The sequence below is a fragment of the Tursiops truncatus genome, chromosome 14, assembly GCF_011762595.2.
Source record: "Tursiops truncatus isolate mTurTru1 chromosome 14, mTurTru1.mat.Y, whole genome shotgun sequence".
Taxonomy (NCBI): Eukaryota; Metazoa; Chordata; class Mammalia; order Artiodactyla; family Delphinidae; genus Tursiops; species Tursiops truncatus.
In genome coordinates this window covers 36,058,739-36,083,639 of record NC_047047.1, presented here as the reverse complement: position 1 = coordinate 36,083,639, position 24,901 = coordinate 36,058,739, and the positions used below count along the sequence as shown (strand labels likewise).

Genomic DNA, 24,901 nt, shown 5'->3' with positions numbered 1-24,901 from the left:
TACCTTCTCTTTCTATCATATGCTTCATCCAGTCTGTGAGCAAATGCTATTAGCCAAACCTTCAATATGTCCAAAATCCAAGCACTCTATCCTCATCCCTCTTACTACCAATCTGCTTTAAATGGTCACCATTTCTCACTCAATTATTGCAACAGCCTCCCAAATGCTCTCCTTGCTCTTGGCCTTCAAAGGTCTATTCTCAACATAGCAACTGAGTGATTCATTCACTAGTTGGTCCAAATCATCTACTGACTTGCCCTATTATTCAAGAGAAAAATCCCAGTTCCTTACAACAGCCAACAAAAGTCCTATATAACCGAGCCACCTGCTAGACCTCTGACCCAAGCTCTTATTATTCTGCCTCTCATTCACTGCTCCAGCCAAAGTGCTGGGATTTAACTCATATTTCACCTTCTTAGGGAGGCCTCACCACCCAATGCTCCCTAGTTCCTGTCCTTGCTTTGCTCTTCTTCAAGGTATGCATCATTACTTAACATTCTATATATTCTACCTACTTATTTACATAATGTTTCCTTCACTAACTGTAAACTTTATGATGCCATGGATTTTTGTGTGTGTGTCTGTTTTGTTCATTGCTATATTCTAGCTCTAACAATAGTGCCTGTTCATATTCTCTATTTCCTTAATTATACTTTGTTCACTTAATCTATCAGTTACCACACAAAGGGAATTAAAATTTCTAACTATGAAAGTGGATTTGTCAATTTTTATTTTATGTGTACTCAAGCTATATTATACACATTTAGAATTGTTATATCTTACTGGTAAATTGATTCTTCTGTTGATATTGATCTCTATTAATCTGTACTACTGATTTTGCTTTAAAGACTATTTATATAACATTATTAGGTCTCTTTTGGTATTAGTATAATTTTTTTCCATTCTCTAGCTTTTAAACTTTCTATGTGTTAGATGTCTCTTGTAAAAACGTAGAAAAAACTGTTTCAACAATCTCTGCGAATGAAAATTTTAACCTACTTAAATTGACAATGATTATTGATTTTTAAAATTCATTTCTACTACCTCATTGTGTTTTCTGTTTTTCATCTTTTTTTATGTTTCTTCCCCCTGCATGCTGCACCCTCCCCCAATTCTTGCCTTCTTTGGGGTTGAATTTTTTTTCCTTATCCAACATTTTCACTCTATTTGTTTGACAAGTATACACTCTATTTCTATTCTTTCAGTGATTACCCTAGAAATTCTACGGTGTATCTTTTACTGAATAAAATCTGGTATTAATAAGTATCTCTACCTTCCTCTTGAAAAGTCAAGAACCTTAGAATGCTTTAACTTCTTCACTTCTCTTCTGATTTATATGTTGTCATTGTCCAGGATTCTAATCTTAATTTAACCACCTGCATTAGACATTAGTGGTTATGTTTTACATGATCCATTTTTGTTTAAGTTCCCACAAGTTTAACATTATTTTTGTCCACCACTCCTTCTTGCATCTCATACCTTCCTTCCTTTTAGTTCTCTCAAGGAAGATGTTGCCCTTCAAGGGTCCTAGATTGATGTGGGGATCTCTGATCCAGTCTCCCACTCTGCTTGAGCCCTAGGCTTTGTCTCCAACCCTCTGAGTACACAGCCTTTATAAATCAAACACCTCACTGCCAGGTGCCAGCAGATGCCCTCAAGGCAAACTTTGACTTTGCTTATTCTTGTGGAATCAAGCATCCTTGTCATTTCAACTTCTGAGTGTTTCCCTTAGTTTCCTGCCAGCTCTACCAGGCTTTAAACAAATATTTTAAATATATTATCCATTAAATAGATGATCTGACCAGGAAGTTTTTCTCTGTATATCATTCTGTCTTATTCTCTAAATATTCGTAGGTAGCAGTTTTAGTATTTTTGTTTTTTGAATTGGTTTCATATAATTGTTTTATTTACTGTGTATGCTCCATTAGTAAAAAGTAAAATTTAAAAAGCCATTTAAAAGTCAAAGTGGTTAACAATTTCTTTTTGCCTAACATATATATTTTTCATAAGCCAAGAGCCATTTCTAAAAGACTACCTTTTGTTTTCTGAATTCTAAGTGTAAATATTGACTCCAACATAATACATATTATCCTCCAATATATTATACAAATTTTCAAACATCCAGGAAAGTGAAAATAATATATATATTTTTTTACCACCTAGATTCTATCATCATTTTACAACATTGTTTTATCACATATCTATTCATCTCCCTTTCTATCCATCAGTTCATCTTATTTTTTTGTTGCAGTGCCAAGGAAAATGCAGACATCAGTACATTTCCCCACAAATATTTTATAAACATGATATTTTTATTTCTAGGCAATAAAGCTCCCTGTCCCAAGATTTTGCATACTATTTTATAAGCATTTTAAAAATATGATTTTCTGTGCCATAATCACATAATAATATTTGAGTCAGAAAACAACAGTCTTATAGTTAAGAGGGGAAATAAGTAAAATTAACTATTAATCCTTTATAACATATTTCCATGTTAGTAAAATAAGCTTCATATGTGGCACATTCACTGAAATGTTTGCCCTTTTATTTCATCAATATTTAGGAGTTCCTCTTATAGTTTCTATTTACTTATAATGAAAAGCTCTTGTTAATACTTCCCTATTTTGTGTTTAACATCTTTATTGGAGTATAATTGCTTTACAATGGTGTGGTAGTTTCTGCTGTATAACAAAGTGAATCAGCTATACATATATCCCCATATCCCCTCCCTCTTGCGTCTCCCTCCCACGCTCCCTATCCCACCCCTCTAGGTGGACACAAAGCACCGAGCTGATCTCTTTGTGCTATGCGGCTGCTTCCCACTAGCTATTTTACATTTGGTAGTGTATATATGTCAATGCCACTCTCTCACTTTGTCCCAGCTTACCCTTCCCCCTCCCTGTGTCCTCAAGTCCATTCTCTACGTCTGCGTCTTTATTCCTGTCCTGCCCCTAGGTTCTTCAGAACCATTTTTTTTTAGATTCCATATATATGTGTTAGCATATGGTATTTGTTTTTCTCTTTCCGACTTACTTCACTCTGTATGACAGACTCTAGATCCATCCACCTCTCTACAAATAACTCCATTTCTTTTTATGGCTGAGTAAGATTCCATTAATACTTCCCTATTCAGTAGTTCTGGAGGACTGTTCAATTTTATGGAAGCAGAGAGGTGAACAATCACCTTCTGAACTTAGTTTAGGCAAATCTGCATCTTCCTTCTATGATACTGTGATTTATAATAAGAAATATGTATATTAGATCTTTGTACTGTTTGTGACAAAGGAGCTCCCTGGAACTTCCTAAGTGACAAGGAGCCAAAAAGGTGAAAGGAAAGTCTTTTGTAATTCATAACAATCCCATTTCAACCATACCTGAGTTTAGGTTAATGAGGTGACTTTCTGAAAGCCTCTACAGATGGGGGCTGGTTGTCAGGGAAACCAACCACATGATTAGAGGGTTAGAACTTCAGTCTCACTCCTGGACTTCTTGGGAGGAGGGAGGAAAGGGGAGCCGGAGGTTGAATTAATCACCAATGGTCAGTAATTTAATCAATCATGCCTATGTAATGGAGCCTCCATAAATACTCAAAAGGAGAAGATTCAGAGAGCTTCTGGATTGGTGAATATATGAAGGGGCTGGGAAGGTGCTGCACTTGGAGAGGGCACAGAGGCTTCGAGTCCTTTCCCATATAACTTGCCTTATGCATCTCTTCATCTGGCTGTTTTATTTGTATCCTTTAAAATATCAGCAATAGGGGCTTCCCTGGTGGCACAGTGGTTAAGAATCCGCCTGCCAATGCACGGGACAGGGGTTCAAGCCCTGGTCTGGGAAGATCCCACATGCCGCGGAGCAACAAAGCCAGTGTGCCACAACTACTGAGCCTGTGTTCTAGAACCCGCAAGCCACGGCTACGAGCCCACATGCCACAACCACTGAGCCTGTGCTCTAGAGCCCGTGAGCCACAACTACTGAAGCCCGTGAGCCACAACTACTGAAGCCTGTGCGCCTAGAGCCCCTGCTCTGCAACAAGATACCGCAATGAGAAGCCCGTGCACCGCAATGAAGAGTAGCCCCACCAGGGAAGCCCCGCCATATACTTTTTGATATTAAAATCAATATAATATTTTATTCTTTTTCTAATCAGGACTCAAGCAATCTGAGTCCTCAGCTTAACCAGTGGGTGATCTTAGGTATATCCCTATTCTGCATGGTGCCTCTTTCTTTCATCTTTAATTTAAAATTCTTTATGATGATCTTTACTGTTTAGGACTTATTCCATTATCTAATAACTTTTTTTTAGAGTATTAAAATACTGGCTAGCCAAGTACAGAGGGTAAAGCAATTCTAGTACTTCACAAATACAGAAAAGTATTTGCCCTTTTTCTCTTCCCTTAAGCAGAACTTCTTGGCAGCAGATTAAACAAAAGGATGGTTCCAACTTAAGCTATCTCATTCAATTTCTTCTACACTTAACGTTCCTTTTTTCATAATGCCGTGTATAGCCTACTGTCAAAAGAACTACTAAACATTCATTATAATTGAAATAGTAGAAAGCATGCAAAAAAAGGAAATATGAAAAACCTAGTATACCCTAAGAGAAAACATTCAATTCCAGATGTAACCACACAGAAAAGTTAGAGTCTGTGTGGTTACATCAGTACTACATCAGTCCCAGTATTTCTGTCATGTCTATGTATATGACTATACATAGAACACTGCCTCATTTAGGGTGAAGAATCTTTTAGAATATACTAAAATCGTTCAGATAAAAAGGCAATATTCAATTATAGGTCATAACTCACGCAATATATTAACATCTCTCAGCTTCTATAAAGACTGTTTTCCAAAGGTTTCACTGTTGGGTAGAGATCAAAGTGCCACTTTATAAATAGTTTACTCATTTGTCAATTGATAATACCTCCTTAGCAGGGTTGTTCTGAGGAAAAAAAGGGGAGACTATACATGAAATTGCTTGAGTTAAAAAGAACTACAACAGCTAGGTTATACTGTAAGTAAAATGAAAACTCTAAATTCAACTCAATGTAATTTATGGTACATGAAACTGAAAATTCTATTACTTTCTATTATAAAATATATATAAAAGTACACAAAAAGTATACTTTCAGCTAAAAGAATAATAATTTTTATTGGACCCTGATATATACCCCACTTAAGAAATGGAACATTACTAATACCTTGGTGGCTCCATGGGCTTGTTCCTCTCATATTTCTCTTAACCCATTCCACAATATCCTAAATTTTGTTATACTCACTTCTTTGCTTTTACTTCTAGCATTGACATATTCAGATGTATCCCTAAAGTAACTAACTAGCTAGTTATCTATCTATCTATCCATCCATCCATCCATCTCTATCCATCCATTCATCTTCCATCCATTTTTTGAACTTTATATATAGAGAAATGCTATATGTACTTGTCCTTCAACTTCTGCAGTATCTGTCTCAGAGTAACTTCTTGACATTATCTAATTTTTCACATAATCCATAAGATTAAAAGAATTAAAGGAAATTAAAGCAGAGAAAATGAGGCACAGTGAAGCTAGCAACTTGCCACCTTGTATAGGAAGACAATGAGCAAATCTCTCTACAGTAATTCTGAAAGTAAAGCAGACCTGTGACTGTCTTAGAACTTTATAGCACATTCATTTTAGCTGCAATTAAAATAAACATTTCTCTATTGTTAAGAGTACAATTAATATTTTAAAATTCACTTTACATAGCTGGTATTTTTTGCTTTTGTATTAAAGGGGCAATTATATTAAAGTGTAGTAATGATGTAAAAGCCCTCAACAAAATTCCAATATAGTCCTTAATAGGAAAACAAGAACGAATTAAATAAAGAATATCAAGAGCCAATTTCTTTTTCTCTTAGGGGACAGACTATTAAAAAAGATATAGCCATATTATGGAATATTCTAATTAAAGAAGATGGCTCCTTGAATAGGTAATTAGTCTGACACTAATTAATCCAAAGATATCATTCACCTGAGTAAGTGGTGGAAGAATCTCCTTGCATATTTGCTGATTTGGTCTCTGTATTCCAATATAGTTGTATCCAGGAGTGGTCTTGTTGGAGCATAGAAGGTTCCAAGGCTTGCCTCAAGCTGTGCTGTGGAATTCAAACATAGCAGCACTAAAACAAGTGAAACTCCTTCAATTACAACAGAATACTCATGTTTGCAGTCAGTCAGGTTTTGCAAACTTGGATGAAATGTGAGCTTGTTGCAGGAAAGATGAAATTAAAATATGACAGCTGATACAAAAACAAACCTGTGTATAAACTTTCACTTGAAGCAAAGCTGACAATGACTCTGAGCAACAAAAAGCTGTCAAAACTGAAGAAATCCATAATGAATCAACCTCTCACCACAAATGGGTAATTAAAACAGTGACTCATCAGAGTAACACAGTTTGAACTAGTATTTCCAGTAAAATCAACTCACAGTGTGCTCAACATTTACTCTTTAGCTGGAAGGAACAAACTAGCCTTTCTGCATTAGGCACTGAAATCAGTATTAGAAATGTTTAAAAAAATAATACAAATAAAAATATCCTGATTGGAGTAATAATATCTCTCTATTACAACTTTAGAGAAAGACTGAAATTCCCTATACCTTCCTTAAATCCTGTCCTGAACAACAAGATTGTTGGTTTTGTCCAAGTGTGAAAGTTAACACACCCCTGGGAGGTATGTTAATCTGCTTTGGTCAACTGACACCCTCCTAGGAAGGAAGGATTGGAGAGCAGGTTTTGATAAGCCAAAGGGCTAGTGATTGGGAGAAAACAGCACATTTTGCCTAATTTACACTTTTACCAAGACATGCCAATGGGGTTGTGTTTCCTCCAAGAAATACCTGGAAAATACATAATTACCATAATGGTGAGAGTTGTATGAGAATACAGTTCACAGTAAGACTCCACTGATTTTTATGCTACTAGCATTAGGTTGAATGAACAATTCCTTATTTAGCAAAACTCTTTAATTTTAAGCATATCTGGGTTTGAAAGTATTGCATACCTCATCAGAGTAATTGCTATGGACTTGGCTAAGCTGTTAGCTATTTCTTTTTTTAATCTCAAATCTAGACAGTAAAGTAAGATGAACTTTAGTGGTATTTTCTTTCAAAGCAGCAGTCAATTTAGATTAAAATTGAATACAGCAATGCCATTGTGAAAGCAAGCCAGATTCTCTTGCCATTGCTTGTTTTCTTGACAGCATGTTCCGTACATCTGAAATGTTTGAGCCTACATGGAATACTCGTAGGTCTCAGCACAGTTATAGATTCATTAGATAGCCCAGCTTGATGTTTAAGGCAGAAATGAAGATCTCAAAGACAACCACAGCACAGCTACAAATAAAAGAGCTCACTGGGTTCCACTAATAAGAGGAAAACAAATTACCATGTCAAATTTGTTAGATTCAGATAGAATAAATCTCAATAGAGAAGAATTGTAAATGTTTTAGAAATGTGTTTTGCAGTTACTTGGGGGAAAATGCATATACCTGCTTAAAATGTACATATTCTGATAACCCAGCATCATGCAAGCATTTTATTTTAATAGCCTAGTATATCATACAAGTTTTTTATTTCCCTATCCACCCAATGTGGTTCCTTGATAATATCCTTTATTAAGGCGGGAATCTGATAATACCCATTTGTGAATTCCCTAATAATCTTTCTTACTACACAGGGATCTTACAACACAAATTCACTAAGGTGCTAGCAATTTCTCAGTCTCCTAAGAGTCAATATTTTATCTTCTTATTTCTTCAACTGTAAGTTTAGAGTATCTTGCATGGATTATGTGTACCAGACTTTCTTTAGGGACCCTGCTACTTTTTTTTTCCTCTGCTATCTACCCAACCTGAAGAGTGTACCAATACTAATAAATAATTACTTGAGATAACTCTGCAGGTAGAAATATTACAGTAATCCTAGAACCCTAAAATTTTGAAGTTATAATCTTCTTTTTATTTTTAACTAATATTCATTGAGTACCTACTGTGGGCCAAGCACTGTGCTATGCATTTTCTCATTGCAGAAGTACTGGAATCTCCGTAGATGTGTTGGACTACCTCCAAAAAGCACATTCAATTAACATTAAATAAATATTTATTGTGGGCCTCCTATGAGTTGGGGCCAAGTCTCATGATGCAGACTTCTTGAAAGAACATGTTCTTGCTGATTATTCTTCTCTAAAATTAGTAAAATGAAGGTTATGTACAGAATACTATCTAAACAATTTGTTTACTTTGGAAACGTAATAAAATGGAATAAGAAAATCTATAAACGTGGAAAGAAAATAGTGGGGAAGCAAAGCTCTCCAGTAAAGGCCTTTTGACATATTCCCTGTTTTCCTTACCTTGTAAATCACATACAGAAAGTTTCTCATTGGCCATTATTTCCCACTGTTAATATCAATGCTTATTACAAACATTTGAAATAAAGATATGAATGCAAGAATGTTTACATGCATTTTACATTAAGTAAATAAATTACTCATAATAAAAATAACATACACTGGATAACTGGCAAATATAAAAATTGATTTCATTATTGTATGTGGCACATATTTTTTTTTTCTTTTTTGTTAACAGTGCCTTGTCTCTCTTTGACAATAAACATCTGAGATCCTATGGGCAAAATAACTTATTAGGAGAAGGTTGGGAAATCCAAGCATGCAGAAGGGAGAGGGGTATCAGAACTCTAAGTTAGAATGAAAACAAGAAGGAACAGCCTGGGCTGCAATTCACACACACACACACAATCAGTGGTAAGGTCTACTGTCTGGACAAAGAACTCGGGATGTGAAAGAAAAATACTGATGTCTAAAGTAAAGGAGAAATAAGGACTTTGTTTAGGGCCCTTTGTCTTCCAAACCCTACAGAGTACATGAAATTTCTCATCAAAGTTTGAAATCTGAGCATATTCTACACATGAACTTAGTCTGAAATATACAGTGACTTCATTGTGAGTTCCAACATAGGTATATACAGAAAAGTTATTACGTTGACCAGTACTATACAGTAAGTACCGTATGGAAGTAATTATTTGATACCTCATTTTGTCAGTTTAATAGGGCATTAACATTTTTGTCTTCTAATCTCCAGTAACATGACTTCAAAACATCCTCAAAAAACTACTGACAATAAAATGTACTTCATGAACTAACACACCATTGTAAAGCAATTATACCCCAATAAAGATGGTAAAAAAAAAAAAAAAATGTACTTCATGTATATACAAAACCCATTTATGAAATATATTTTAAGTCTGACCTTCTCTCTCTGGAGTGAGCTTTTGTCTAAGAAGATGGTTTACGATGGCAGTCATGCTGATAAAGCACTGGTAGCCCAGAGTGTCCCAGTTCATACTATTCAGGATGTTTATTGCCTCACAGATCTCATCACAGTGAATGTACTGGAAGATGATGTCTACCAGGCCCAGCTGTCCTTGTGTGAAGATACCTGTCACAGAAAAATATAAAATCAAGTGAATCTTTTAAAAATAAGAAGTAGGACTTCCCTGGTGGTCCAGTGGCTATGACTCCATGCTCCCAATGCAGGGGGGCCAGGTTCAATCCCTGGTCAGGGAACTAGATCCCACATGCCGCAACTAAAGATCCCGCATGCCACAACTAGGGACCCCGTGTGCAACAACTGAAGATCCCACATGCCACAACTAAAGATCCCAGATGCCACAACTAAAGATCCTGCATGCCACAATGAAGATCCCACAAGCGGCAGCTAAGACCCGGTGCAGCCAAATAGATAAATAAATAAAAAGTAGACGGCTTCCCTGGTAGCGCAGTGGTTGAGAGTCCGCCTGCCGATGCAGGGGACACGGGTTCATGCCCTGGTCCGGGAAGATACCACATGCCGCGGAACGGCTGGGCCCGTGGGCTATGGCCGCTGAGCCTGCGCGTCCGGAGCCTGTGCTCCGCAACAGGAGAGGCCACAACAGTGAGAGGCCCGTGTACCACAAAAAAATAAATAAAATAAAAAGTAGAATAACAAAAACAGATTTAAATTTTCTACAAAGGAAAAATCCAGTGATCATTTCTTGCATAAAGTGCTAGAAATATGGGATTTGGGGGGGGCAAGAGTAATATGGCACTGTGGTTAAATCTTTAAATACCACCTACCAACTCCATCTAGCTTAGGCTTACCATTCAGCACATATTAACTAATTTATAATCAAACTGTTCAGACTAAAAATGAAAAAACCTGAGAACTTTTAGGTAAATCACAATAGCTAATTTAATTTTTCCCATCTGTCATTTAGGCCTCGGTTGTATATATTTAGAGATAATTTTGATGTAACACAATTCTTATTGACCAGCTTAATTAGTTCTAAGTTGCACCTGGTCTTCAGCCCCATGTACTTGGGGGTCAAAAAGTACAAATATCCATGACAAATATAATGTGACTATATAAACATTTTTAGGACTGTTTTATTAATGGGTGCTCTAAATTGATAGCTTCTTCACAGACACCACATACCAATTTATTTTAAATTGGCACTGAGATTATTCTCTTCTATTATTAGTAATTATTAGTAAGAAATTATCAGGATTAATCTTGTTATTGATCCACTTTCACAACTAAGATCTACTATAAAATATCTTAGAACAACATAAACACATTTGCCTACCCTTTTAAAATGAAAGAAAATCCACTTCTAAGCTTAGAGAAGCAAGAGCACAAAACAAAGGGGGGTGGACTCTGTTCTAGTTTTATCTTATCTTTTAAATATGGCTGATCTCATTTGAAGCTAACAATTTCTGTGTAATTAAGTGACAATAAGTATTAGTGCTTTTAAGGAGTTCGGGTTTTTTTTTAATCTTTAAAAAGTAGCTATCTGTAAAATCTTTTTCCTTCCACAAATGTTTACTGATTTGAGTGAAACTACAAAAACTTCTCAGTACAAATAATCATAAAGCTAAATGAGAAAACGTATGTGAAATTATTTGGAATCTGTGAAGTATATAAAATAAAAACAGGGAAACAAAGATAAAAAATAGCAAACTTTGCTTCTGAAATTATGCAAGCTAGAGACAACAGTAGGGCTTTAAAAAATGCTGAGAGATAAAAATGAATTAGCCTAGAATTCTATAATTTTATAACAAAGCATTGAAAATTCATGAAGAAAAAAACATTCTTTTTTTTTTTTTTTTTTTTTTGCGGTACACGGGCCTCTCACTGTTGTGGCCTCTCCCGTTGCGGAGCACAGGCTCTGGGCGTGCAGGCTCAGCGGCCATGGCTCACAGGCCCAGCCGCTCCGCGGTATGTGGGATCCTCCCGGACCGGGGCACGAACCCGTGTCCCCTGCATCGGCAGGCGGACTCTCAACCACTGCACCACCATGGAAGCCCCAGAAAAAACATTCTTAATAACAGAGCTCTAAAACAATAAAGCAAAAACTATCAAACTAAAAGGAGAGAAAGTCAAATCTACAATTATCATTGGAGATTTCAGCACTTCTCTCTGATTAGTTGAAAAAACCTATAAACAAAATCTGTAAATATAGAAAACACTTGAAAAACATCAGTAAATTTGACCTAATTGACATCTATACAACGCTTCACCCAACAACAGCAGAATACACATTCTTTTTAAGTGCACATATAACACCAACCAAGATGGAGCATATTCTGGGAGATAAAACAAGCCTCAATAAATTTAAATGCTTTGAAAGTATACAGAATAGGTTCCCAGACCACAATAGAACTAAATTAGATATCAAAACAGAAAGATATCTGGATGACTTTTAGTGTCTAAGGATTTATACACCAAGATTTTCAAGGGAGAAAATATTCCCCTTATATCCTCAGTGTGCTGGTAAATCTAAGTGATGTAAATACTCCCACCATGGCTGATTTCAAGCACTAATGTGATGTCATGGAACAAGTGATGCACCACTGCACACTGTTATGTAATATTTCTACCAAACAGATAAAATAAGTGTAAATAACCTTAAGGGTATAGATAATAGCAAAATGTAGTAAAATAACTAGGAAGTGGGAAAAAAAGAAATATATCTGGAAAATCTTTAAATATTTAGAAATTAATCAACACTGTTCTAAATAACCTATGGGTCAAAGAAGAAAACATGAATTAGAAAATATTTTGAAATGAATAAAAATAAAAATATAACATCAAAAGTTGTGAGATGTAGCTGTGGTTATATTATTACTTAGAGGGAAATTACCAGCATTAAATATTCAATTACAAAAGAAAAAGGGTCTGAAATCAACAATCCAAGCTTCTACATTAAGAACCTAGAGAAAGAAGAGCAAATTAGACCTAAAATAAAATAGGAGATAATGAAAATATGAAAATAAATAATAGAGAAAGTCAATGAACACAAAAGCTGGTTCTCTGAAACAATTTGTAAAATTGACCAACTTCTGGGGCTTCCCTGGTGGCGCAGTGGTTGAGAGTCCACCTGCCGATGTAGGGGACACGGGTTCGTGCCCCGGTCCGGGAAGATCCCACATGCCGTGGAGCGACTGGGCCCGTGAGCCATGGCCGCTGAGCCTGCGCGTCCGGAGCCTGTGCTCCGCAACGGGAGAGGCCACAACAGTGAGAGGCCCACGTACCGCAAAAAAAAAAAAAAAAAAAAAAAAAAAATTTACCAACTTCTGCCAAATTGAGAAAAAAAAGAGAAGATACATTTATCAATATCAAGAATAATCATTATAGCACTACAGACATTAAAAAATAAGTGAATAATATGCTAACTTTACAGAAATAAATGTAGCTTAAATGAAACAGATTCCTTGAAAGATACAAATTATCAAAGCTCATTCAAGAAGAAATGAACAGACAACCTGAATGATCCTATATTATTTAAATTTGAATTTGCAGTTTAAAAACCTTTACACATACACACACACACAAAACCAGATGCCTTCACTGGTGAATTCTCTCAAACAATAAGAGAAGAAATAGTATCACCTCTACACAACGCAAAATATAAGAGGAGGGAATATTTCCTAATTCATTTAATGACATCAGCATTACACTGATACCAAAAATGACAAAACATTACAGGAAAAGAAAAAGAAAATTGCAAACCACTATCTCCCATAAACAGATACAAAAATCCTTAAAAAATATTAGCAAATCCAGCAACATATTGAAAAGGTAATACATCATGAACAAGAGATTTATCCCACAAATGCAAGGTTGCTGAAACATCTGAAAACTGATCAACATAATTCACTATATGACCAGAAAAAACATATAATCATTTCAATACATGCAGAAAAGCACTTGATAAAATTGAACATCCACTCATGCTAATATATATCAGCAGACTAGGAATGGAAGGGGACTTCCTCAACCTCAATAACATCATACATACAGTGAAAGATTAAATGCTATCCACCTAAGATTGGAAACAAAGCAAGGATATCTTCCCTTGCCACTTCTATTTAATATTGTACTGTCCTAGCTAGTAAAATAGGAAAGAAAACAAAATAAAAGGCATACACGTTGGATAAGAATATATAACATTTGTTTTTAACTGAAGTTGTCATAGTCATCTACGTAGAAAATCCTAAGTAATCTACAATAAAAAGTTACAACTAAGAAATGAGTTTACCAGTGTTGCAGGATACATGGTCAATATTTTAAAATTTTATTTTTATATAACCCCAATGAACAACTAAAAGTTGTAATTAAAAATACTAATTACGATAGCATCCAAAAACATGAAGAAATTATGTGCAAGATCTTTACACTTTAAACTATAAAACACTGCTGAGAGAAATTAAAGAAGACCTGAATAAACAGAGATGTTGTGTTCATAAATTGGGAGACTCAATATTGTTAAATTGCCATTCCATCCCATATTGATCTATAGATTCAATGTAATCTCAATCAAAATCTCACCAGGTGTTTTTGTAGAAATTGACAAGTCAGTTTTAAAACTTACACAGAAATTCAAAACATCTAGAGTAGCCAAAACAATTTTGAAAAGAAGAACAGAGACTTCCCTGGTGGTCCAGTGGTTGAGACTTCACCTTCCAGTGCAGGGGGTACGGGTTCAATCCCTGGTAGGGGAGCTAAGATCCCACATGCCTCCCGGCCAAAAAACCAAAACATAAAACAGAAGTAATGTTGTAACAAATGCAATAAAGACTTTAAAAATGGTCCACATCAAAAAAAAAAAATAAATAAAGAACAAAGTTGGAGGACTAATAGTCCTGGCTTCAAGACTTACTGTAAAGCCACAGAAATTAAGACAGTGTAGTACTCGCTAAAGTATATACATAGAGATCAGTGGACGAGAGCAGAGTCTTTTTTGTTGTTGTTGTTTTTTTTTTTGCGTTACGCGGGCCTCTCACCGCTGCGGCCTCTCCCGCCGCGGAGCATAGGCTCCGGATGCGCAGGCTCAGCGGCCATGGCTTATGGGCCCAGCCGCTCCGCGGCATGTGGGATCCTCCCGCACCGGGGCATGAACCCGCGTCCCCTGCATCGGCAGGCGGACTCTGAACCACTGTGCCACCAGGGAAGCCCCAGAGTCTTTTCATAGATAAACACACACATATGATCAAGGGAATTCAATGGAGGAAGGATAGTCTTTCCAACAGTTGCTGCTGGAACAACTGAATATTCATATTAAAAAATTAATTTCAACTCATACCTCACACCATACAGAAAAAATTACTTGTATCAGACAATAAACCTAATTGTAAAAGCTAAAACCATAAAATTTCTAGAAGAAAAAAGGGTTCGACAAAAACTTCTTTGATAGCACATAAAAAGCATAAGCCATAAAATTAAAAAATCCAAGAACTGGCTTTCATCAAAACTAAAACTTCTGCTACCTAAAAAATTGTTAATAAAATGAAAAGATAAATTACAGGATGGAAGAAAATATTCACAATACTAGCATCCTACAAAGGACTTTTGTTCAGAACATATAAAAACTCTTACAACTCAATAATAAATAAACAATCCAATTAAACTTGGGCAAAAGATTTGAAGATATACTTTATCAGAGAAGATACATGGCAAATAAACACATAAAAGATGACCAGCTCCAAAGGCTCATCAGGGAAATGCCAACTAACACCACTATACACCTACTACAATGGCTAAAATTAAAAAGACCATTAATGCCAAGTTTTGGTGAGGATGTGGAGTAACTGGAACTCCAAAATAGCTTCTTCTTAAGTTAATCGTAAACTTAGCATATGGCCCAGCCATTCTACTCCTAGGTTTTTCCTAAGAGAAATTAAAATAGATGTCATACATCTATTTTACATACATTTGTACATAGTTTGTACATAGTTTGTGGACACAAAGACTAGTACAAGAAAGTACATAGCATTTTCAATGATATTGGCTTAAATTTGGAAACAACCCAAATGTCCATCCACATGTGAAAAGATACACAAATTGTGATTTAGCTATATAATAGAATACTACTCAGTAATATAAGTGAAAATTTACAGATATACATGGAAGAGTCTCACAGACTCTTCCATACTTACTGAGTGAAAGTAGCAAGACACAAAAGAGGACCTATTTCTTGAGTATATTTCTATAAAATTCTAGAAAAAGCAGATCTAATCTGTAATAACAGAGAGCAGATCAATGCACTTTAGCTTCGAGGGAGGCAGGGATTGACTGCAAAGGGGCTGAGAGAATTTTGAGGGTGAGGGAAATGTTTTACATCTTGATTGTGGTGGTAATCATGGGGATATACATATTTGCCAAAACTCATTGACCTATGCATTTTTAAAATAGGTACAATTAATTTTATGTAAATTATACCTCAATAAACTTGATTTAAAAATCCATCATCACTCTAGAAAGCAGAATGCTGTCTGGAACAGCAATCCATCTAAAATGATATAAGATCTAGTTTTAAGATGACTAGGCATCTAATAAAGTATTTGACATATCCTTCCAGCAATAAATTACCACCAATTACCACTTGGGTAAAGTAAAATTTAAATAACTCATTAAAAATAACTCTTTTAAAGAACACATACTTCTTACAAAAGTTCTATGAGAAAAATCAGACTACTTGTTTTTTAGATAGAGTGACAAACACACACATGCACACACATTGCCTGTGATTTTCAAAATCCTATGAGAGGGAAGAAATTAGCTTTAATTATTTGTTTAATATCATCATTTGAACTTTTAACCTTTTCCTAACTTTGTAGGTGCTGTGAAGCACTGTGGGAGCACTCTAGGTAGATGGAATACTCACCACCACTATGGAAAGAAGGAGTGTGAGAGCACATGCTGTGATTGGGGAGCTACTAGGGAAGCACAGTTGGGGAGATGAAGCCAGAGACGCAGACAGGCTTATTAACCACTGAAGGATTTCAGGCTGTAGAATCCATGATCAAATCTGCACTCTGGTGGCAGTTCAGGGGATTAATTGAGCGGTGGGTTGGGAAGACTGGAAGACAGAGGATTACAGATAGAGGGCCACTGCTTGATCATGGTAAAACAGCAAAGATCTAGATTAAGGTAATGACAGCAAGGATGAATAGACTAAATTGTTTTTGACAGTACGTATTTAGAAAGGCAGAACTGATGGGATTTGGTAGCTGATTGGATATGGCATCAGGGGTGAGGGAGGATTCTAGGATAACTTCTGACTTGGGATTCTGTCTGTCTAAATAACTGTACCATCCCTCAAATTGGAGAATATAGGAGGAGAAGCAGGGGAAAAGATTATGAATTCATATCTGCACATAATAAATCTGTATACCTGTGAACATTCAGGGGGAGGTATCCAGCAAGCCATGTTAATATGTGGATGTGGAGTGAGGAGTGGTCTGGGCTGAAGTCAGAGGTAGGATACCAAAATCAAAAATAAACTCTCAATCTGTATAAAATGGGAGGAGAGCTAAAAATGGAACCTTAGAGAACCTCAATATTTTCATGAGGAGGCAGAAGAAGAGCATTAAAAAGTGATGAAAAGTTGCATCTGGAGTCATAGAAGCAAGTATGATGAGAGTTCTATGATGGTGAAAGCGGTCAGCAACCATCAAATGCTGAAAAGTCATCAAGTAACATAAGAGAAATATGTGTATCAAGTAGGACGTCACTAGTGACCTTTCCAAGAGCAGTTCCAGGAGAACACTGAAGAAAAGAGCCAGAAGGCGGTGCTGTGAGGGGTGAATGGGAGGTGAAGAAGCAGAGAAATTCAGTGTTCACTACTATTTCAATGCGTTTGACTATGAAAGGAAGGTGAACATTTGATTAATAACAGGGGAAATAATTTTAAAGAAGAGATGTATGTATGTTTCTTTGTTTCATGGTGTGGCTTGGGCCTGTACCTGATGATGTAGCAAAATTCATGGGGAGAGTGGGGAAGGTGACAGAGTAAAGGTATCAAAGGGAATGTTATGGGATCCAGAGTGGAACCAGTGCTGGAACTAGTCTTAGACAAGAGGAAGGCTCCTTTTCCACTGAATTGAAACTGAAAAGATTTATGTACATGTAGGTAAGTCATTGGGTGGGTGGTGAGGAGCAGATAAAATGAATGAAGTGCCAAGTAAAAGGTGAGATTCTCTGTTGAGAGGGCAAGGAGCTAGCTGATCATGTGAGTTTAAAGACAGCAGTGAAGGCTGGAAAAGGTACTGATGAGAATGGAAGAGCTTTAATATCTCAGTAATTAGGGACTCCTCTTAATCCCAGTATATGTATATGGAAATATGAATGATGATTGTCAGGTAAAGAAATGCTTTTTACACATTGCTTCCACATAGGAGGATGACACTTCTAGCTCACTCCTGAGGAAGACATGTTTTTCTCATTCTTACAACAGTGGTGATGGCCTTTTAACCACAGTGCATTTGTGCAATAATTATAAGGATTTAGAATGGAAGCCCTAGCCTTGCAACAGAGTTTTCTTTCAACATGACACTAACTGACCTATTCTAAGAGTCAAATTCCAAAAATCTTAGCATCTTGGCAGTAGCCACTGACACGTTTACATATGACAGCATTCTATTTTAAACCATGATCTATCTCAGCTTCTTACATTGTAAGCTACACCTTTCATGTCAAAATTTCCAAAGGCTTGCATAACAAGCATATGAAAAATATCTCATAAATGCTCCCTAGTGGGGAAACTGCACAGGCAACTACCTGTTTATATATGCAGTAACTTGAATTATACATGAAAATTCCACATGGATGCCCAGAATCAGCACTGTGTTAATTCAAGAAGTATATTAAAATTTCTGGATGTATTTAGTAGCAGATCCTAAGAAAAATCTGTTCTTTAAACAGGGTTTTCTTTAAAAAAAAAAAAAAAAAGATCTGTTAGCTGGAATCTACTGTTTCAAGGAATCTACTCTTCCTAGGAAAAATAATCTGTAATAAACATTAATCTTATAATACATTTTCAAAAACCCTGGGAAACTCCATCTTTAGATCCTTTAAAGAGCCTGTAAAATTTCCCTATTCTATAAAACTTCAGTCATATTGAAAATAAAATTTAAATGATAAATGTCAGTTGCAGAAGTTATCACCTTTTCATTTGAATGCTTGACTTCTATTGGATAATTCTCTTCCAAGAGACCTACTTGGGAAAAAGAGGTGACAGCCAACTCATTGCCTAATTGATTTAGGAACAGTGCCCAGGGAGATAGTCCAATTAAGTTTACAAGCTGGCAATTAGCAGGAAGCCCTCTAAATCCCTACACTGAGAGCCTGTTTACTTTAGTAAGAAGGCAAATGTGCTAGAGATAGGAAGAGAAAGCTGTGCTTTTTGCAAAGCTGTTGTGAGTAGGCCCACAAGGCAGGGCTGAAGAAAGGCTAGGTATATGTCAGAAGACAGCCTTCTGTTTGACAGGTAACTTGGGTTATTGAGAGAGAGAGAAAGAGGGGGAGGAGGGAGTTTTAACAGATATGCAAAACATCTAACATCCACTTTAATAAGTGTTGAGTATAGAGACATATCACTGTTAAATGTGTAGTTGGGCAAAGTAGAACTGGATTATCTCATAGTAAATGAGATTCCAAACATATTTTTTCTTGGACAATACTGACATTATGAATGGATTTAGTTGCATTTTTAATATGTGGAAAGAACATAGCCCTCACATTATATCCCTGATATCTTTCAAGTTAGTCAAGTCATTTTCATTAGATTTATTTCATGTGTTCAATTTCAGAGGGAAGTAGATCCATAAAAAAACAAAGTAAACTGACAGCTATTTAACAAACACTACAATGTCTTAAAAACTTAACTTTTAGCACAGAGCCAAATCTTATAAGGGGTTTTTAAGTGTATTTACTTTTCTATGTTTTCAAGTTGCGGTGATGTGCATTAATTAAAATCGGTTTTTTAAAACCTAAGTGAGGTTCTTTCAAGAATGTTAAATTATACAAAACTGCCTAAAGGGACTTCCCTGGTGGTGCAGTGGTAAGAATCCACCTGCCAATGCAGGGGACACAGGTTCGACCCCTGGTCCGGGAAGATCCACATGCCGTGGAGCAACTAAGCTTGTGCGCCACAACTACTGAGTCTGCGCTCTAGAGCCTGAGAACCACAACTACCGAGCCCGTGCTCCACAATAAGAGAAGCCACTGCAGTGAGAAGCCTGCACACTGCAACGAAGAGCAGCCCCCCACTCTCCACAACTAGAGAAAGCCCACGTACAGCCAAAAAATTAAAAATAAATACCCAACTCTAAAAAAAACCCCAACAAACTGCCTAAAGGATATTATTTCAGGACATAGCCAGTAATGCAAAACTACAAAAGGCAAAAAAATCACAATAATGAAATTCCGCTTTAAAGCTTCCTGGTTGAAATGGGATACATTAATACACATTTTTCCAAATATTGATTAATACTTTTGAATATTTTACTCTAAAATCTTTAGCAAATGCTAACTAAATATTTCCTTTCTCTTTTTTAAAACACTTGCTTTACACATTTCCAATCTGGGAAGAAATGGACACTTATAATCTAAAATAATTTTAATAGAAAAGTATTACAGAATTTTGTAATGGACATACTTTTAATATATTCTCATGTGTACTATTTCTTAAGGAATTTTTTAATAGACAGTTTATTTTGGAAAGCATCAAATGTGGCTAATTCAGTCTTTTTATTCATCACAATGGAAAATTAATGCAATTTCAAAATTCTTCAATATATAATGTACCTTGACATTTAGAAAATCATCCACAAAGCTTTCTTAACGAAACTATATGAAATGTTTGAAAGGCAAGCACATTGATGGAATGACAAACAGAAAATCTACATTCCAAGAATAGTTTTATTCTCTTAGTTATATTGTCACCATCATAAAAAATTTATTTACTCACCAACTTCCTTGACTTACCAAGTTTAAAAAGAAGTACACCCAAAGGTCCTCTGTCAAACTTGAGGAAGAGGAGATCATAGATGTCCCCACTTTCAGGCTTCTTAGAAACAACCTGCGGAGCTATCCACTGCATTTGAACAAGACTGCTAGAAACATCAAAGAATTTTTTGAATTGTAGAGTCTCCCTAGGTGAGCGGTCTTCAGCCAAAAGCTGGATGTTAATAGGAGAAAGAGCCATATCAAAAATTTGCAGCTCCCCTTGGTTACTGCCAACTAGCAGAATGGCACCACTTGGGTGGCAGCTTATTAATGAAGGCAGAACTTCAGCCTGAGCTAAGACAGTCACTCTACGGTGAGTTTCATAAAGGATTACTGAAGAATCTTCACAGCCCAGAATCAGTTTGTCTTCAGTAACATTCCTGCAACAGCTAATGGCCTTCGATCTTAGTGGTATTCTGGTGACTGATACACACTGGATTTTGTGCCGAACACATTCATAGATGCAACTGTCAGCCATGGGCTCTTTGTCTACACTGATGGAGCACTCCACTGTCAACACCTGATAAGGCTGTTTGGTGCCAAAGCGAACATCCAGTGGATCCCATTCCGTGCGTACAGAACTCAGAACCTGTAAGAAATGTATCAAGTATGTTCATATAGACCTTGGTTTTTCTTCAGCTGTCACGCATAGCCCTGCATATTAATCTAGAATCCTATTGAATACCATCAACTATCACCTTAAATATCAGCAGCATATAAGCAGGTATGTGTATATCTCATATAGAACACATATAAATATATATAGCACATATTTAGGACAGCTGCAGAAATTAAACTATAAAATTTTAACTTAAACACTTTGTTTTAGGAAGTCTGTAAATAACATAAAGACAAATATTTCCCATGATATATAAAAACTAATGAAGTGGGCTTTTAGTAAAATAATATGGCTAGCAGAATATCTAAAGACATTAAAAGTTTGATTTTTAAAAGGATGAATAAAGAACTTAAACAATTTAGTCAATCTCCTTCCAACCCACTACCCCACCCAATTCTGAAATTATTGGTAAATTACTTACCAGAAATATATATTTCTAATTAGTTGGGCAGGGTAGGCAAAGGAAAAAACTTTAGAACCCTGTCAACAGTCCTGTAGAAATATTTTACTGTCAGAAAAGATATGAAGGGTTGTTAAGTAGATAAATGACCAATAGAAAGAAATAAGAAGGTAATGCACTAGTTTTAAAATTAAAAAAAAAAAAGACCTGGTAGGTAATACGATTTGCAATACTGGAGAGGCAAAATTTAAAAAGCATTTCTGGTGCAGAAAGGAAAGGCTACAAAGAAACGCCACAGCAGAAGAACAAAGAAATAAAACAACAAGCCATTCACTTTATTCATATGTAAATGTGGGAGGCCAAGAACCTGGAGAGTGGTATCAAAGATAGTTTCTAACACTTTGTCGAAAACTTCAAAATTAGATTTAGAAACATTAAAAAGTACATTTCTACACGAGATAAAATTTCACAGAACTATGCATGTGCGCACGCACACACACACACATACACAAGTGCATGTAAAATCCGATGAAATCCAACTAAGGCCAGTACCTGAGTTAATAGTATTATACCAAGGTCTTGTTCCAGGATTTGACAATGTACTGCAGTAATGTAAGATACTATCATTGGGGCAAACAAGGGGAAGAGGTACAGGAAGGGAATTTGCTTTTAGCCTATTTTGGCAATTATATTAGCAGTTTCTTGAGAGTCAAACTATTTCAAAAAAAAATTTTTCTTTTTTTAAAGCACACACAGCTATGTTACATGGTACTGACTTGGGGAGGGAAAAGGGGTTGATGTGAATCTTTTTAAAAATCCATCCTACACATCATTACCAAACTAACCTTCCTAAACTAAATGTTTTTGCTATCATTCCCCTGTTCAAACCCTTTAATAGCTACCACTAACGAATAAATTAAATTTTTATTCCCCTGCCTGGTATGCAAAACAATATAGGATCCATATCCAACCCCTTCCCTCCCTCACACTCACTTTCCTGCTCTTGTTTTCCTTTTTTGTCTAATATATGCTTGAGTATGAGCTACGTGCCAGGCACTGGTCCTGGCACTGCTGGGGATACAGCAGTAAGTCCTCACCCTCAGAGAACATACAGGCTAATGGCTGAAGACAAAGTAACAATTCACAAACAAACATACATAGGATGTTAGTGATCCTATATATGTACTTCCTAAGTACTATGAAGAAAAATAAAGCAAAGTAACAGGAATGGGAAGGGGAGGTAATAGAAGTCAGGACAGGCCTCTCTGATAAAGTTGACCTAAAATAAGTGAAGGGTAAGCCATGCAGCCACCTGGGAGAAGAAGGCTCCAGGCAGAGGAAGCAAACATCCTAAGGTAGCACTCTTGGCCTGATGAAGGAACAATGGGAGACAAACATGGCTAGATAAAAGGGAGCAAGGAAGAAAACACTGGGAATTGGGGGAGGGAGAAGATTGTGAAATGGCTTGTAGGCCATTATCGGGACTTTGGCTTTTCCTCTAAACAAGATGAGAAGCCATAAGGAGGGACAAGACCTGACTCGCAAATTCTAGTGTTATCTCCGACAGTCTCCCTTCATTACTCTACTCTGAGGTCAAACTAAAGCTGCATTTTCCCAGCTCTGTAACTTGTTAAATTAAACAAGGAGGCTGTTCAACTGATGAGGTCCGAATTCCATTGCAACCTCTGTAAGCAAACCAAAACCCAAACCTGCAAATGCCTCAAAGTTACAAAATCAAAACACTAAGGATAACCATTACAACAGCCAATTAGGCTTTAAACTATAGCCAATCAAATAATTTCCTTTCTTTGCTTCTGCACTTTCACTGTCAGTCTTTTCCCTGCCTCATATCAGTAGGATGTTCCTAACCACTTCCAGTTTGGCACTGCCCCACCAGAAACGATTTACTCAAACTCTGAAAACTTTTACTATGCCTCAGCTTATCTTTCAACAGCTTCACTCATGTCCTTTACCTCAGGGGTCCCCAACCCCCAGGCCACAGGCTGGTACCAGTCCGAGGCCTGTGAGGGATCCGGGCCACACAGCAGGAGGTGAGCAGCAGGAGAGCGATCGCAGCTTCACCTGTATTTACAGCAGCTCCCGAACGTTCGCATTACCACCTGAGCTCCGCCTCCTGTCAGATCAGCGGCGGCATTGGATGCTCATAGGAGCGTGAACCCTACTGTGAACTGCACATGTGAGGGATCTAGGTAGCACGCTCCTTATGAGAATCTAATGCCTGATGATCTGAGGTGGAGATGAGGCAGTGATGCTAGCGCTGGGGAAAGGCTGCAAATACAGATTATCATTAGCAGAGACCATAATAAATCAATTGCTTGCAGACACATATCAAAACCCTATCAGTGAGTGGCAAGTGATAATTAAGCTGCATCTGGTGGCAGGCTTTATAGTGGCAAGTGAGTTGTGTACTTCAATTGTACAGCTGCATCTGGTGGCAGGCTTTAAATCAGAATCCGACATTTATTTTAGTCTGCACATGGCCTGCCCATTATTTTACTTACCACTTCTGTCTGCGCCTCTTTCCCGTACTGAGCACTTGTCTCAGTCACAGTTTTGGTAAGCCCGCAAGCTAACCTTAGCCAGAATGAGTAAAAAAAAACAAATGTCGCTGGAGAGCTTCTTTGAAAAGGAGGAAAGACCAAATGATAAGACAGCAGAAGACTCTAAGACTACCAACAAAAAGAAAGCTGCATTTAAAAGAAAATACCAAGAGTCCTACTTAAATTAATGGGTTCATTGCAACAGGTGATTCACACTCTCCAAGCCTGCTTTGTATAATATGTGGCAACCGGCTATCCAACAAAGCCATGAAACCTTCAAAACTGCTTCGCCACATGGAGACCAAGCACCCTGAATTAAAAGACAAGCCTTTGGAGCTTTTCAAAAGAAAAAAACGTGAACACGAAGAACAGAAGCAATTACTGAAGGCCACCATTTCATCAAATGTGTCTGCACTGAGAGCATCATTCTTAGTGGCTAACCGCATTGCTAAAGCTAAGAAGCCCTTTACTATTGGTGAAGAAGTTGATCCTGCCTGCTGCTAAGGACATCTATCGTGAACTTTTAAGAGGCTGCAGTTCAAAAGGTGGCACATGTTCCTCTTTTGGCTAGCACCATAACAGACGAATTGATGAAATAGCAGAGCATATTAAGGCGCAATTGTTAGAGAGGAGTAATGAGTCACCGTGGTACGCAATCCAGGTTGATGAGTCTACCGATGTTGACAAGACAACAATGCTTGTTTTTGTGCAATATATTTTTCAGGAGGATGTGCATGAGAATATGCGATGTGCACTTTTGTTGCCAACCAATACCACAGCGGCAGAACTATTCAAGTCTTTGAATGATTACATATCAGGAAAACTGAATTGGTCATTTTGTGTCGGTATATGCACGGACGGAGCAGCTGCCATGACTGGACGGCTTTCTGGTTTCACTACTCGGGTCAAAGAGGTCACTTCTGAATGTGAGTCTACAC

General features: G+C 36.9%; 1 protein-coding gene across 15 annotated transcripts in view; it reads right to left on the bottom strand.

Annotated features, from left to right (window-relative positions):
- The window catches only part of WDPCP (WD repeat containing planar cell polarity effector), a 384,215-nt gene that overhangs the window by 215,159 nt on the left and 144,155 nt on the right, over window positions 1-24,901 (bottom strand). For 13 of the 15 annotated variants that reach the window (XM_073791318.1, XM_073791321.1, XM_073791322.1 and 10 more), the window contains exons 10-12: window positions 20,363-20,972; window positions 9,305-9,493; window positions 6,010-6,133 (exon numbers count right to left, since the gene is read on the bottom strand). In XM_073791318.1, coding sequence (XP_073647419.1) covers window positions 6,010-6,133; window positions 9,305-9,493; window positions 20,363-20,972 — 923 coding nt within the window. Of the gene's footprint in view, window positions 1-4,805; window positions 4,940-6,009; window positions 6,134-9,304; window positions 9,494-20,362; window positions 20,973-24,901 lie in introns of all 15 variants that reach the window. The other 2 variants (XM_073791331.1, XM_073791332.1) reach the window with 1 other exon arrangement.